This window comes from Parasteatoda tepidariorum, chromosome 2 (genome assembly GCF_043381705.1).
Source record: "Parasteatoda tepidariorum isolate YZ-2023 chromosome 2, CAS_Ptep_4.0, whole genome shotgun sequence".
NCBI classification, from domain to species: Eukaryota; Metazoa; Arthropoda; class Arachnida; order Araneae; family Theridiidae; genus Parasteatoda; species Parasteatoda tepidariorum.
Window position 1 is genome coordinate 94,772,519 of NC_092205.1, and position 17,861 is coordinate 94,790,379.

General features: G+C 29.9%; 1 protein-coding gene across 1 annotated transcript in view; it reads right to left on the minus strand.

The window, feature by feature from the left end:
• LOC107440417 (uncharacterized) overlaps nt 1-17,861 on the minus strand; it is a 574,971-nt gene that overhangs the window by 83,287 nt on the left and 473,823 nt on the right. The window contains exon 9 of the mRNA XM_071177030.1: nt 16,039-16,100. Within this exon, the coding sequence (XP_071033131.1) occupies nt 16,039-16,100 (62 nt within the window). The remainder of the gene's footprint in view (nt 1-16,038; nt 16,101-17,861) is intronic.

Sequence of the window (17,861 nt, forward strand, 5' to 3'; positions counted from 1 at the left end):
GATAAAACCGTCAATTGTCAAAAAATTTACAACCCTGGCTAATTATTTTATTTTTTAAAAGTGCTTAAAAATATTTTTTGAATGCTTGAAAATTGTTTAAAAGGTGCTTATTTTTTGTTGAATAATTTGGCTACGCACCCTGTGTTAACTTTGATATCTTCCTAGCATAAGTTTTAAGCTCACCAGAATTTCTAGATGTAAACAAAATAGAATTTCCGTTATGAAATTGTTCTAGTAATTTCTTTTTGTGGTGTTACAAAAGTTTTTCTATAAATAAGAACAAGTTGTAGGTTATGAGATAGGGAAATGAGATTATAATAATGTTGATAAAATGAGTAGTATAGAGGTTACTTCATTTTGCCAATAATTTGATAATAATTATATACATTTCATTTGATTTGAAAATAAGATGTGAAATTTTGCTTTAGAATTTTCTGATCGTTTATGTTTAGCGTAAGTTTCATTTTAAGGAAATAAAGCAATGAAAAAAAAAAGACAACTAATTATTGCTCATGGATCTCAACGATTCTTATTATTTAGATTTGCGATGCAGGAGTTACAAAAACTTTGTAGCAAACAATATGCTATTTTTATAAATGTTGTGAGTAAGATTTATTAAAAACGTTTTGTCAATTTTTAGCCAGCACCCTCTATTATATTTATGAAAATGGTGCAAATATCAAGATAGAGAAAAATGCACTCTTTTGTGAAATGGAAAGCGTTTTTGTAATCTAATTTTTTAATGATTTTTACTCTTGTGGTTTTATAAACGTTACTCCGAAGCAGCATTGTTTAAAGTCCAAAAAAGAAGAATGCAAAAATTTAAGATGAGTCATCAATTTTAAATTAATCAGCTATTTTAGAAAAGAAAAAGAACATATTTTTCAAACACTATTGGTATTTGTACATATTGATGTCTGATAATTTTTCTCAACAAGCGAGTATAGATAATTCATAATTTAAATTTTGCTTCGAGTTTAAGGCACTTCAATTTTGATTTTTTTCCCTTGGCGGTAAAACTTAATAAAACATCCTTCTGTGAAAAATGTGCTCGAGTTTAATAATTGTAAAAGAAATAGAAACGTTTCTTCGTTTTGCACAAACGCAATCATTTTCGCAAAGAAAATTACCAATACAAATTCCCATGTGCTTTGATATTTTCGTTCAATGTCCTGCAGAAAAAGATTCGTTGAAATTTTTTTTTTAAAAAAGGGAAATAAGCAATTAAGCATTTTTCTTTGACAATTTTAGTGTTACCGTTGTAGAGTGAGGTTCTTTCTATTTATCAGTTCTATTCCAATTTTTATTTCCAATGCAACAGGTGAAAGTAAACACTGTTTTTTCGCCAAAAAAAAAGCCAAATTAAAAACAAAGAGAGTGTAAAAATAAATAAAACTAAACTATAAAAAAATAAAAGGGAATGTGTTAAGAACTTAAGCTCGATAAAATTTTCCTACCCCATAAATAATAGGAGTCGGTAGAATGTTGACAAATATCCTCCTGTGTCCTATATATTGGACAACATGCAACATTTTATCATTTGAACAATAATTTAAAATATTTTTTTCTATTTCTATGCCTTAACGTGACGATAGTCTAGTAAAAAATATAATTAGATTTACCCTAGTATGAGTTGTTTTGTTTTCATTACAATTAAAAATTATAAGAAAGTCTAGAAATTTGATTCAAGTAACCTTTCTGATAGTTTTAAGGCATACAAGTTGAATACCCGTTTTTCGTGTGGGGTTAAAAAATAAGAAAGAAGGAATCATTAAATCAGCATCAGTATCATCAAGATCATTAAATCAGTATCATAAAATCAGTACTTGCCTAGTTAAAAATATAAATAGATTTACCTTAATAACCGTTAACCTTAATAACTTAATAATATTAACCTTCTACTAATATAATATATACAGGGTTGCCACAGAAAAAAAAGATTAAATAGTTGCTTTTAGTAGCCTAAAGCATAAAAATAGTTGCCTAAATAAGAACAAAATTTTTTCAATAATATTAGTAAAATTTTATTAAATCACTTAGTTGTCATATAACATGATCCATTTAATCAAGTTGGTTCCAAATACGATAATTCTTCTATAAGCGTCAGTGTTCAAGCAATAAATTTTTATTTAAAAAAATTAGCATATTTAAGGAAAATTAAATATTTTAATTACCAGTATTTCATCAAAAAATACTTGATTAAAAAAAATACTTTTTCTAAATAATTTTCCCTTTAATCAATAATTGATTTCCCAAATATATATACATATGTGAAAAGTGATTATTCAAATTCGAAAATCACACATCCTACAATTGTATTAAAAATTGGGTTTTTTAAAATCCTACAGAACTTCGTAGCAATAACCATTAAAAAGACGATCGAGATACAAAATAGACTTACAACGGAAATTGTGCAAATTGAGTGCATTAAAAAGTGATAACTCAAATTTGCAATTCAAAATTTTCAACATTTTTTATTGTTTTAAGAAAAAAAAATTGTGTTCAGGGTTATCAGTCCAATTTATGCTAAAAAAAACATTATTAGGAGCACAGAAAAGTCTCCCAATAGTCTCTTTTTCCTAAAAATAGTTGCTTTATTAACCTTTTCAGTCAAAAAAAGTTACCATAGTTGCTTCAGGTTGAAAATAGTTGCATATAGTCGCATTTTAGTCACCTGTGGCAACCCTGTAATCAACAAAATATAGCCTTACTTTGAATTTTAAAAAAATTTCTTTTTCTGTGAAGTGTGTTAAAATCCTGGGATATTTGATTTAGGATAGTGTTGTTAAATCAGACCTTGACAGACTCGCCCTTCTGATAATCTTGACTGACTCAGATGACTTGACTTCTTTAGAAAGACTCCTTTCCAAGTTCATATATTACTGAAAGTATATATTACCGCCTTATCCATGCCCCATGAACTGAAATTCCCCGTCCACTCAAATTCTTGGGATTTCATAATTCTTAAAGAAAATCCGATAGCTTCTGAAAGTTTTTTCTCTCCATTGTCTGCAGAAGCATTCACTTCTAGATTCAATGAATAAAGATGCAAAATAGGTATGATTTTCAGCTGTGAAGAATGATTTTCCAGAGTAGAAACAGATGCCTCGGAATTTGCTATTGAGGACACCTGAAACAAGCCGACTGGCCCATAGCATTTTCCGTAAGAACCCTGAGAGCTACTGAGCAAAAATATCCATCAGTTGAAAAAGAAGCTTACACTATTGTACTGGAGACATTATCAGTTTAAGATCTGTATCATTCATGTTTAACCAAAGACATTCGAACAAAACAAAAAAATTGGGAGGGAGGCTCGAGTCGTCAAACTACAAATTCGACTTCATTTACAGAAAACAGAAATTCAACATTAGACACCACGTCAAGAGTAACATCTGCAGTTCATATTGAGGTTAATTTGAAGGAATTGCATGAGATATTTCGCCACCCCTGGCGTAAGCAGAATGCAGCATTGCACAAGAGTCAAAAGCTTGCCTATTCCATTGCCTGTCATCAAAGGAGTGACAAATGCTTGACCATGCTGTAATGAAGTAAAACCTTGGTGCAACAGCAATGAAGGAATACTGATAAAAGCAATTTCACCTTTGGTTGTTGTTGCAGTTCATTTACGTCGCACTAGAGCTGCACAATGGGCTATTGGCGAAGGTCTGGGAAACCTCCATGAGGATGATCCAAAGACATGCCAATGCAATTTTGATCTCCTGCAGAGGGGATGGCTCCCCTGCTTTGGTAGCTCGACGACCTGAGCATGAAGTCGAGCACTTTACGGTAGAACAGTTTAGCGAGGATCGATACCTCACACCCTCGACTCCTACTCAGGCTGATCAAAGTGGTCACCCACCCACTTACTGACCGCAGCCAGTGATGCTTGACTTCGGTGTTCGACTGGGAACCATGTCATTACGATCAGTCCACTCTGGGACTTTAATAATTCTAAAGTTCTTTTGATAAATGTTATTTTTAAAAAAATATTGTCTAGGAGCCTATTTAAGCACATTGGCAGAATTTTTAAATTCCGTAATCCCAGTAGAATTTTTAAATTCCGTAAAATCAATTGTCCCTGAAATCAATCGTGTCTTTGTTCGTTTACATTGAAGGGTGAAGATCGCTTAGAAATGAGAATTTTCTAAAAACAAGTTAATTGGAGTCTAAAGGTTAAAAAAACGGAATGGAAAAGAAAAAGAAGAAAAAAAAAAGAAATTATTTTAGTTCAGTGTACCTAAAATCCTCATTGATCCAAGTAAAAATCACCAGGATAGAAAAACGACATTGATATAGATGAGTAGATTATCTAGATAAAATGGCAATAAATAAAGAAGAGATTTCAGCGCTCAAATTAGAAGAGTCACTTTAAAACTTGCTTTTCCAGTAAACAAATAATTTTTTTTTAGATTCACGTTTTTGGTAGAATATATTTAGAGATTAAAATTAGTTTTTTTTACCTAATCAAAATAAATTAAAAATAAAAATTAATTAATCAATTAAAGTATTTTATTTCAAATAATTAGGGTATAAAAAGGAAGCAAGAGTTTCAGTAATTTGCTAGCCGGACATTTTACACCGCAAACTTTTCTCCCCTCGTTTGTAATTATAAACATAAAAGCAAAAAAATATCAAACTTCAATCAATGAAAATATTTATCATTACTTAGAGTAATAATCATTAAAATAATAACCCTTTATGCGACATTAAAAAAGACTTATCAAAGACTATTAATTATTAGAGCTCAAAAACTACTGATCATCAATAAAAGGCAAAAAAAAACATTAAACTCATAATAACTATTAAAAAGATTTATTTAAAATTTAAATGATCTAATTATCTATTATCTATCTAATTATCTATTATCTATCTAATTATCTCTCTAATTATGTATCATCTATCTAATTATTTATTATCTATCTAATTATATATTGATCCGATATTCACGTACTGTATTGCAATTTTAATAGTTTGTATAAAGCATTAATCAATGAAGACCATGATTTGAATTAAGATCTCTTATACAAACACCTACTTTCTTTGTAAACTAGAATTAATTTTGTAATATTCATATTTAAAAGAAAATCATCTGAATATTTCCTAAGATTAGTTTTTAAAAAATGTGAAAGAAAGGCGTAAACATTATACACGCAACAAGAATTTTTTGAATAAAGCTCTGTTCCTAAATTTAAAAAAAAAAAAAAAAGAGAGAGAGACAAAAATTTTTTGAAGCATTATAAGAAAACGGATCTTGCTAAAGTAATAAAGAAAATATCTTATTAGAGGGGGAAATATTTCAAGGGAAAAAAGATTTCGATACAGCTTTCATTTCGTCTCTAATACATTAATATCTTAAATATTTCCAAGCGTGAAACTAGACTTATAAGATTCATTTGAAGTTTTATTACATTTGGCTTATATTGCTTCTACATTTGACTTCGATTTGTGTTACAAAACATTTAAATTTGGTACAAAAATCAGCCACATTAAAAAATTACTAAGCACTGAGACTTTAAAATTTGGCACGAGATCAAAAACAATGAAATTGCAATAAAAATATAGAACTTTAGAATACAATACAATATTCAGAAAATAATAGCTCATTAAGAGATTTGGAACCTTGAAACATTAATCTGAAAAATCAAAAACCCTACAATCCGACACAAGATATATAACGATAAGATTAAGCAAATGATTTAAAAAAAAAAATGAATTTCAAAACCAGATAAAACAAAATAGGTTTCTAGGAAGATTCAGAAATAACAAGTTAAAAATATAACATAGAACAATACAGTTCAAAAAGAGGCAGTTCAAAAATAAAATTAAATAAAGTATTCAAAACACTAAATTACGAAATCAGAAATATCGAATCAAAAGATTAAAAACATTGAAATTCAATACAAGATTTAGAATATTAGGGTTCAATACGAAATTCAGAACATTAAAATTCAATATGAGATTCAAAACAGTAAATTTCAATAAGGTTCAGTATGAGGTCTGGAAGTTTAATAACCAATAAAAGATACAGAACATTAGGTTCAATAGTAGGTTTAGAACATTTTTACTCAATACAACATCAACAACATTAAACTCCTATACAAGATATAGAATATCAGAGTTCAATACGAGATTCAGAACATTAAAATTAAATTAAGATTCTAAACATTAAAATCTTATATAAGAAACAGGATATTAAGTTTCAATAGGAGATATGGAATATCAAAACTCAATACAAGATCAAAAACATTAAAATCTATACAAGATTTAGAATAATAGATTTCAATGTGAGATTCAGAACATTAAAATTAAATTAAAATTCTAAGCATTAAAATCCAATATAAGAAACCAGAAATTAAGTTTCAATAGGAGATTTAGAATTTTAAAACTCAATACAAGATCAGAAACATTAAAATCTATACAAGATTTAGAATAATAAGAGTTCAATGCGAGATTCAGATCAATAAAATAAATATAAGATTCTAAACATTAAAATCCTATATAAGAAACAGGACATTAAGTTTTAATATGAGATCTCGAATGTTAAAAAACTCAATACAAGATCAAAAATATTAAAATCCATTAGGGACAAAATTAATAGGATATTACTGTAGAGCAGTGTTTCCCAAACTTATGACTTTTGTGTACCCTTTCTAAATTTTTCATAACGCTGTGTATCATTAATAAAAAATGAATGCATTTTTTACTATACAAAAATTGCACAAAAGTTAAAAAGACTAATAATTAAATACTAATAAAAGTTAATACTACTACAGACTAATAAAAGTTAAAAAGACCACTAATTATTAACTGTTAACTCTGCGAAAAATAGCCAATAGAAAAATACGTAATCATAAATTTTCATGGCTAGCTTTGTTTTTAAATAAAATGTTTTGAATTTTTCGTTTGTTGCAAGATATTTCGCATAAGAACGCGTACTTATTCCCATACCCCTGGCGGTACGCGCACCACACTTCGGGAAACACTGCTGCAGACCAGCAAGATTCAAATGAAATATACTTATGCATCATTATTATAATAATTCTATCATCATTATTATAATAGTTCTATCATTATTATAATAATTCTATCATTATTATAATGATTATTATAATAATTCTATCATTATTATAATGATTGTTATAATAATTCTATCATTATTATAATGATTATTATAATAATTCTATACATCATTATTATAATAATTCTATATCTAACTATTTCTTTAAACTTCGGTTTACAACATCAACTGTTTTACAAAACTAATTTAATCAAACAAAATCTCAAAGTTTATCTTTTCCCAATACATTATTATCAAATTAATGTTACAACTAAAAGGAAGAAAAAAAAAGAATCTTACGAAAAGACGAAAAAACCAGACTTTCTAAAGTCAAGAAAGATTAAAGTTAAAACTAAAATCAATGACAAAGTTTCCTGAGCCTTTGAAATAAAGTTTATATTTAAAGAGTTAACTCCATTTGTCAACCTTACAATTTAACTCTTGACAGTTGGAGTACTTATTGCTAATGCATAGGTCGTGTTAGGATTAACTTGATTCTGACCTTACAAGTTACCTTTCGCTTCTCTGGGAAGAAAGTTGGGTTGAAAACAAATTGCTTCTCACTTGTTTGGATATATGGATCGTTGATTTCCCAGCTTAATGCATCTGAATACGATTCGTTTTGTCGCCGTACGTACTATGGGTAATAATTTCGTCACACAAACGTGAACCTGAATATTATGAATGGATATTATAAAAATAAAAACAGTTCGCTTTCGTCAAAAACTACCTCTCAGGGATAAATCTACATAGAGAAGAAATGATACACGAGGATTTTGACCTTTCAAAAGTTCTGATGCAAACGCATCAGATTTCGCTTGTATTGGGTTCAGAATTACAAGGCTACAGAAGTGAACATTAGTAGTTGAAAACTCAAAAAAAATTGGATTCGGCTGTTCAACGACGGTTACAAAATAGATTGAAAGGAAATAAAATGTATTCGATAAACTGAAGTTAAACTGAACTTCTTCAAAAATTGTTAATCATTCAAGGTTTCATGACTTAAAAAAATTTGAATAACCGCTGGCCTTATTATTCGATTACAAAATTTTAATAAGCTTTTTTCGTATGTTGAAGAGAATTATTGGATAGTAATAACTACCAGATACTCGTAAATGATCACTGAATTTTTAACGTAAGTAACAAGCTGTCCTAATTAAGAATGTTGAATCAGCTGAGAAAATTATGGCGACCGTGAATAGCTTTTGACGTAATGTTTGGATTTCAAATATTCAGGAGCAACCCCAGAACAAGGAGAACACTATAAGGGTGGCAATATAAGCGTCCAGAACTGCTCAGGTGATTAAGTGTATTTAATCAATGATTTATGAATTGCATGGGGCGATTTAGCATTCATTACAAAATTAACACTAACGCTAGCATAAAACATCAAATCTTTTTTTTAATTGCAGGTAGTGAACTTTCATGTTCTCATTTAACGTTACCCAGTGGGCACCTGTGAACCTAGGTCACGGAGGTTGAGCAACATTACCCACGCCACACTGCCACTGATCCCCATTAAGAGGGCGGGCCACATTCACACATCACACAACTGAGAACAACACACAGAGAGGGAACATCCATGCCCTGAGCGGGATTCGAACCAGCAGCCACTGGCTACACAGTCAGGCACGCTGACCGCTCGGCCACGTGGCCGGTTGCTGTTGTAGTTCACTTACGTCGCACTAGAGCTTCACAATGGGGTGTTGGTGACGGTCTGGGAAACATCCCTGAGGAGGATCCGAAGACATACCATCACAATTTTGATTCTCTGCAGAGGGAATGGCACCCCCGCTTCGGTGGCCCGACGACCTACACGCGAAGTCGAGCCCTTTACGGTTGAACAGTTTAACGAGGACCAATACCGCACACCCTCAGTCCCTACGCAGACTGATCCAAGTGGTCACCCACCCGCATACTGACCGCAGCCAGTGGTGCTTGAAATCGGTGATCTGCTGGGACCCGTGCCTTAACGATCAGTCCACTGCGGGACCCACCTGGGCGTTATATCAAATCTAATATGTCGAATTTAAAATATAAAAAGGAGCAACAGAGAATTAAAAATTAAAGCTTGAAATTATAGAATGAACTATAAATTGAATATAAAACTATTAGTTTTCATCTGATTAAGTTTGCAAGTCAAAATGTTTTCAGAAAAATGCTTTTATTAGTATTAGAAGTGTTATTTTTGTTTCTAAAAAATAGGAAACTTCAGAGAGAACATTCTTTCAGATAGTTTCTCTTTAATTTAGCGACTTGATACACTCAGTTAAGTGGTTCTCAGAATCTTAAAAATCGAACTCTCATTCCGCCTCTCTACTTTTACTAGAAGTGCATTAAATTCAAGACGAATACTTACATAAACAAATAAAACACACTTAATAATATTTAGTCAGTTCCTTTAATGCAGAACGCACTTAAGTAATTAACTACCTTTGTAAATGCACCGAGTAGGCAGACAGATTTTTAAAGTAGTCAATGCAAATCAGTCTACGTTTCGTTATAAATAGTTAAAGGATATAAAAAGAATTTTAGTCTTTCAACTTTTTTATAACAATTTGACAATTTTACGGGATTTAAAAAATATAATTCGTGTTTTGCACCAGTTCTTTTCTTTATGAATATCCCGCAGTGGACTGATCTCAAATACACAGTTCCCAGTAGAACGTCAAAGTCAAGCATCACTGGTTGAGGTCAGTAACCGGGTGGGTGACCACTTTGATAGGGACCGAGGGAGCGCGGTATCGGTCCTTGTTCAGCTCTAGTGCGACGTAAATAAAACACCTACCTTTCCCGAAAAAGGTTAAAGTAAGCTACTATGGTCCCAGAATGATGAGTAATATTTTTATTATTATATGACTTTTAAAGTTCATATTAACTTTTGTATACACGAGAATAATGTGAAATAACTGTCACTCTATTGCAGTGATTCTCAACCTTTTTTTTGTTGCGGCAGACTTTTAACGATTTCAAAATTTGACGGCACACAATGAAAANAGTCAAGCATCACTGGTTGAGGTCAGTAACCGGGTGGGTGACCACTTTGATAGGGACCGAGGGAGCGCGGTATCGGTCCTTGTTCAGCTCTAGTGCGACGTAAATAAAACACCTACCTTTCCCGAAAAAGGTAAAAGTAAGCTACTATGGTCCCAGAATGATATTTTTATTATTATATGACTTTTAAAGTTCATATTAACTTTTATATACACGAGAATAATGTGAAATAACTGTCATTCTATTGATATGTATTAAGATAAAGTGGAGTCCAAGAGTTCAGCATAGAATATTTTCTTTTATATTTTATTTTATAGCCGCCTCGTTGAACAGGCAACCCAATTTTTGGGTTTACGACTACCAATGTTCAACTCCGCAGCTTGGTCATTTTGAACCCAATCCAGAGGACAAGGGAACTCCAGAATCAAGTATTGGGAGAAATTTGCCTTCGGGGAGGACTTTTTGATGGAACTAATCCGTATTTGCGTCACATGGAGAAGAAAACCACGAAAACCTCCCATGGTTAGCCTGACTGCAAGGCGATTAAAACTCATGATCCGTCAACCACTGATGATCTTTTACGTAATATAATACAACTAGTATAACATAATATAAAAACACAATAATATGATTTTCAATACATGAATTTTACAAATCTTTTACAGTATGGTATATCTCAACCCCCCCTCCCACATTTCCCTCCCTCAACTGAAGCCGTAATGGGGGAAAAACTAGGACCACTATTGCCATCTATTACGAAAATAGTGAATTAAAGTATCTTAAAGTAGAAACGAACTCAGCTCGGGCTCCACTAAATAGAAAGGTTAATTTTCCTCCTGCCCGAAGTCAGTTCGCGCATCACAAATAATGCACGTAGTAGTTGCCCGAACTGGATTCGGGCAACACTGGCAAAGGGTTAATAATATAAATATGAATTTTTTCTCTATTTTAAATATAAATTTTACAACTACTAAAAATCAACAACTAAATTTAATCTTGTTAAATTTAATACTGACACATTCTTAAAAAGTGTTCTAAAGCCCTTAACACAATTGCCGATAGCAACTTGACATTAATCTATGTTTTACAGCGAAACAATTATGCGTTAGCTGCTTTTAGAACTGAAGAAAGTCATGTTTAAAACGAAAGAAAAAAAACCATTTAAGAGAAATTTTATCTATAACTTTACCTTTTATTTTAGAATAAAAGTAATAAAACAAAATTTGAACACCCATAAAAAAAATCGTCTAACCGCTTCATTTCATCCATTTGGAAGTTCAAACTTTTTTTACCATTCTTATTTCCACTTAAAATGTAAAAATCGAACAGATGTTTTCGAATTCTTTAACTTCCTACGCAACATGTCACACTGACGTTTAAATTGGGGAGAGGGCTTTCGATTTGATGCAATTTATTTTCTCACATACTGAATGGGGGGACAATTTGTTCTTGCGTAATATTTCCGAGGGGGAAAAAATGAAGAAGAAAAAAATGGCGCCAACCTAGTATTGTCGTCAGCACGTTCTAAACGATGACGATTCTTTATTGTTGACTATTCCGTTTAATCGTTTCCTAAAATAGAAAAAGGAAGAAGGAGCCCGAGTTGAATTTATCACTAGAAATTAGGATCGCGGATAATCGCTGTACCCGGGTACGAAACAGACGAGTCTTAATGCTGGAGCAGAATTTAAATTACTGATGAGAAAAAGGGGGGTTGAGGAGGGGTAGAGCGAAAAAAGTTCCAGAGCAATTTATATTTTGTAACTGGAGGGCACAAAGAACTCATTCCAAGAGCACGTTTTCGATGTGCCCAGAGCTCTTAAATAACTTTCTCTTATTTAATATATTATTCTTGCAACATCCCCCCCCCCTTAGATTAAGAAGGGAAAAGGGTAGTACGAAGTCGAGAAACCCCTTTAAATCATGTGAGATTGTCCTTAAGAACATTTCGTTTATAATTCTCGATTTCTAAGGCGAATTCATTAATTTTAGAGAGAGAGTACACCTAATTGCAAATGGAATTAAGAGAAAATTGTTGTACTCTACATGGAAGAGGGAAGTAATAATTAAGGTTTGATCCTAAGTCAGAAAGCTGGATCATTTCCGCCATGGTGCCAAATAAGAAAATAATTGAGTTTTTTTTTTTTTTCATTAAGAGGGACTTGTTTGTTTTTTTTATATTTTGTTTTAGAGTGAAAAAATTAATTAAATCTGCTTATTTATTAACCTTTTTTTTTTCTTAGAGAGGAAAAAAAAAGAATTGGTCTTTCATAATATCTAGAAAAAAAGATTGTTAAAGTTAGCCGTTTCAGACCATTGAACCTACTTCTATAAAATACTTTTCGCAAATAGTAAAAATTCTTGCGCTGTAAATTAAGTTACGATTCTCAATTCAACAATGTTAGATGTGTAGTGTTTTTAAAAAAGTGCTTAAAGGTGCTTATTTTTGATTTACGTTTTTTAAAAGCTCTTGAAGGTGTTTTTTTTTATTTCTGAGTTTGTAAAAAATGCTTAATTGTCTATTCTTTTAAAAAAAAGATATTTTTTCTTTGCCGTATCGATTGTTGTTCTAAACTACAAAAAAAAGCATGATTTCCACAGTTCTCTCTGCAATATTTATCAGAAACTAGTTGTTTTATCATGATTATGTAAACGTTTTGCAAAAATGTTTCTGAATTTTATTGATTTTACTCGTATATTTAAAAACTAAGAACTTTAAACGATAGAAATTTTTTTTTACTACAGCACAGATCCTAATTATGAATTTTTTTTTTTTTTGGAAAGCGATTAAAAATATTTTTTGAGTGCTTAAAAAGTACTCAAAAGGTACTTATTTTTTGTTGAAAAATCTGGCTACGCACCCTATTGTATTCATATTAAATCAGATTTGTCCCCTAATGAGTGGAAAGAAACTCGGTGGTTAAATATTTTCTTTCAAAGCAAATATTAAAATCAGTGATTTTACACAATCTACTTTTGTAGAATAATTTGTGTAAAATGGTATAACCTGTGCTGTAGATTAAATAGTGACTGGTAAGTCAGAAAGTGTTACGTATTCAGATTGAAAATATATTTTAATTTTGTTGTCTCCTAATACGACATCCTGCCTTGTAAAGCAAAATTCAGAAATTTAACATTTTCTTTAAAAAAAAAATTGTTAAAATTAACTTTTAAATTTTACACAAGTGGGCCTACTGCTGTAGAATAATTTTTATAAAATGGCTTCAATTCTGCTACACATCAAGATGTACTTCGTAACCTGAACAGTATTATATATATTCGATTGCGTAGGTATTTTCATAGTAATAAGTTTCTTGCCTGCAATGCAAATAGAAACTCTGAGATATTTTTTTTAAAAATAATAGTTAAAAGTAGCCATTTTTCAAAACAACTTAATCTACTGCTGTGAAATTTTTTTTTTTTAAATAGCGTTCAGTTGTGATGTAAATAAAGTTGTAATTTAAAGTCCAAACATAACTATGTATGTAAGTTCATAGCTATGTTAAAATTCAAAATTAGTTACTTTATTTATCAATAGAGGGTGCTGCTTCTGGATAAATCACTTTTCTGCTGTCATTTCAAACTGAAATATTTGCACGTAAATCTCATAATTTTTATCAGCCAGTTTTGAAATTTGATGAAAAATAAATACTAGATTTCCTCACGCAGACGTAACGTACGCAATTTTCAAACACGTATCCTCTAAATACAACACAGTTTAAAAATAAAATTTCCATATATTAGCATAATAAAATTTATCATACAACTTACCAATATTATAAATTAACTTATAGCTAGTTTAGCAAACGCGGAGTTAATAAAAGTTATTTTTTAATTTAATAAAAAAAAAGAGAAAAAAGAACAATTTATTGAATAACATTTGAGTATTGAATAAAATTGACTGTAAATAATGACTGGCTATCTCTTAGTTGACATTTTTATCTAGAAATACATGCTGATTTCAGAATTTATTTTTAAAAAAGAAACATTATCTTATTAATTTAAATGTTTTTTCCTTTAATGTAAAAAAACAAACAAATATAATTCCAATAGTTTTCCAGACTTCATAAAAACAAATAATTAAATTCATTTAATTCTTTCATCGAGAGATTAAAACATAGATTTTAGCAATTTTTTTTCATTTATTTTAGAAATAAAATAATGCATTTGTCAATAAAACATGTAAAAACAAGAAAATATGTCGATGTTATGAAGAATTATAAGCATATTTTAATTTTTTTAAACTTTATTAATCATAATTGAAAGCAAATTCCAATGAAGCACGATTAATAATTTAGAAAACGAAAGTCGACTTAAAATCGTAACAAAAACAAGAAGAAAAAAAAAACTGCTGCCGAAGCTTTTAAAAGTAGGGTTAATACACGGTATTAGATGTTGACATAGGTATTGAATATTTAATCAGATTAATGAAGAAAGTGAATAAAAATATTAAACAAAAAAAAACTAAACATATTTGTTTAGAGAAGGGATTAAAACAAATTTTATTTCCGGAATTATTGTCTCAGACAAAAATGAAAAGTTTTAATGCATAAATTTTAGGCATTAAAATTGTTTTTTTTTAAATGTTTCAGCACAATGTAATATTTTAATAGATTTTTTTCTTACTTAAATAATATTTTAGGAAACATGTAGTTTTTTTTTTGATAAATTTATTTTTAATCTCCAAAATGTATATATTAAAATGCACAAAATTTATGGCAAAAAAGATATGCATATTCTAATATGTTTATATAGATTTCTAGAAATTGTTGCATTTGATTGAAAAAACGCTTTATCATTTTGGTTTTTATTTCTTTCATGTTAATGTAAATCGTTATGTATGATTATAAACTATTTATATTTATGTATATTTTCCGAAAATGTTGTTTTAGTTAGTGTTTCTGTACGTTTTGTGCATATTCCTTTACAGCAATATTCTTTCGAAAATGTTGTTTCAGTTTGAGAAAAAAATATTTCTTTTTGATTACTTTTTTGTGTTTACTTCTTTTATGTTTTGTGTATATTCATTTATAGTTATATTTATATTGTTTAAAAGAGTTGTTTATAGGAAAAATAGTGAAGAATTAAAAATGTTGCTTCAAAAAATTGCAATCCGTAGCCATTAAAGTAACTTTTTAAAAATAATGTTAATTATCTTAAATGCAAGTTTTAGGAATTAAATATCGTTTTATAAAAATAAGAGACATTGATTTTTTTTTATAACCGTCGTTGAACAGCCAATCCAATATATGAGTTTACAACTACTAACGTTCAACTCCGTAGCCTTCTCATTTTGAAACCAATCCAGAAGACAAGGGAACTCCTGGATAGAGTATTGGGAGAAATTTGCCTTCGTGGTGGACTTCTTCTGATGGAAATAACCCTCATTTGCGTTACGTGAAGAGGAAGACCACGAGAACCTCCCAGAGTTAGCCTGACGGCAAAGGGACTCTAACCCATGATCCGTCTACCACTGAGGATAATTCACTTCAGCACTGTGGTTGGTGCAAGCTTGATGNTGCTGAATTTGTATCGACCAGCCATTGCTGGGATTCGAACCCGAGTCACCTCATTGGAAGGCGAACGCTCTATCCCCTGAGCCATCACGGCTAAGATATTGATTTATGAAAAAGTGAAATATATAGAAAAGAGATATACTCTTTAAAATTTCTTGTCTTGATCATTAGTTATGAAATGGCTGCGTTTTTCTCAAAAAACAGTGCTATTTATTTCGCGAAAAAAGTTTTTTTTAGACAAATATATTTTTTCCTCATACAAAATATTACTTGGATGCAAATTAAAATTGGAAATTTAGATGAAATTTTTGAGAAAACTATGCTAACCACTGAACTGCCTATTTTTTATTTTAAAATAATGTATATGGGGACATTTTGCCCCTTTTTTTAAAATTTTTTTCATACTTATTTTGAAGATTATTAAAAGAAAAAAAGAAAAGTAAGCTAAGCAAGGAAAGAAAATATTCTTACTTGACATCCAAAACTGTGATATTTTCAATAACTTCTAGACGCCCTTTGAACAATAGGAAAAGCTGGAAGAAAAAAAAAACAATTATTCGTAAAAAAAGTGAACAATTAAAATAAAACCCTACTAATATAATATCGGTATAATATACTTTGCTAATATATATGCTTGGTAAATGTAATTTGCTTTTCTTCCGCAAGCAGCGATATTCCTTAATCATTTTGAATTATGTTAAGAAAGATTCTTCTTCGTTTTAGCCAATTTTAATTACATAGCTCAACAGATATTGGTTCGGAATTTGTATTTGGCTTGAGTTTTAGCATCTGGTTTGATGTATACAATTCCTTTTATACACGGTGTCTTAAATTAACTAAACGGTTTTAAAAAATTGAAATTATGAAAACAATTGAGGTTGAAACAAAAATGCTATCAGCGAATTTAAGTAGCAAAGGCATAAATTTCGCATCCAGAGTTTCAGGATTTATTTCAAAACTTTTCGACAGTCGGCGCCCCAACTGATTACTGATATCGGACGTTTAGAAAATATTGTTACGTGGTTTTTATTCGTTAGAATATTCCAAAAATTATGGGCTTTTTTAATTATTTTTCGTTAATTTGTGGGTTTACTAATCGTAACGCTATCTGTCGGAATGTCTTTGAAGGAGTAACAAAACAAAAAAATTGAGGGGAAAAACTACATCTAATATCGTATGAATTTGCTTGAAGAATTGCTTTTTGAATTCTGCTAACAGAATGGTTATATTTCCAGTTATATTAAAAATTTTCAGTCTAATTTACGTATCTTCGGAGTAGAATAAGCCTTTAGAAATGTAAAGTTTTTTAAAAATAATAGACAAAAAATGATTTTTAAATATGCATTTTTCATAATTTTTTCTTCAAAGCTTTTCGTTAAGCTTTGAAGACAATGACAATGAAATGAATTAACAGCGTTCTTTTTCTTTCTTTTTTTTTGCCGAATTTGATAGATCATTGGCCTTTGTGCACTTGCTTTGGTTTGGATTGATTTGGATGATTGATTTGGATTTACACTAACTTGATTGATTTGAATTAACACTGATAGATTTTCTGCGCAATTTAATTTTTTTTTTGCTTAAAAGTGTTATATTTTCTGTAGTTAAGAAAATCTAAATTCTGGTCAAAAATTTTAAACTATTTCATCTATAAAAATGTAAAGTAATGCCGTAAAAGCGAATTTTAAAACAAAAATATCATACAGGTTAAAATCCTCTAATTTTAAGATGAACGGCGTGATTTTAATTATATACATAAAACGCGTTTCAGTACTGCAGTAAGAACGCACTATAAAACTAAATCCCTCTATTTACACTTTTACCTCAATTTGCGCTTCTGTTTTCATAGTTTGTAATCTAGCAATCTTATTGCGAAAATATTTGAAATCATTCTTGAAAATTTTCCCGTTCATGTGCAAGTTCAATTGAATTCTCTAATTGCTTTATAGATTTCGTGTCATGTATTGTTCTGTTTTTCTTTACATTTTATTTTCCGTTTTTTTACGTGATTTTTATTAATTATGGTATTCTATCTTTTTTTTTTAATTTTTGAGTGCTTCTCACACTATTGTAATGATATATTTTGCTTTGGTTACATTGATACAATATTAGAAAGCACTTCTTTTTGCTGATATAATCGTGTTAACTGATGAAGAGTTTATATCTTTCTTTTCCAGAATTTTTAAAATTTTTATTAATTTTTTATCTTTTTTAAAATAATTTTCTTTCTTTTTTATTATTCTCTTATTTTTTCATGTTTTCTCGAATTTTTGAAATTATATATCTATTACGAAAAT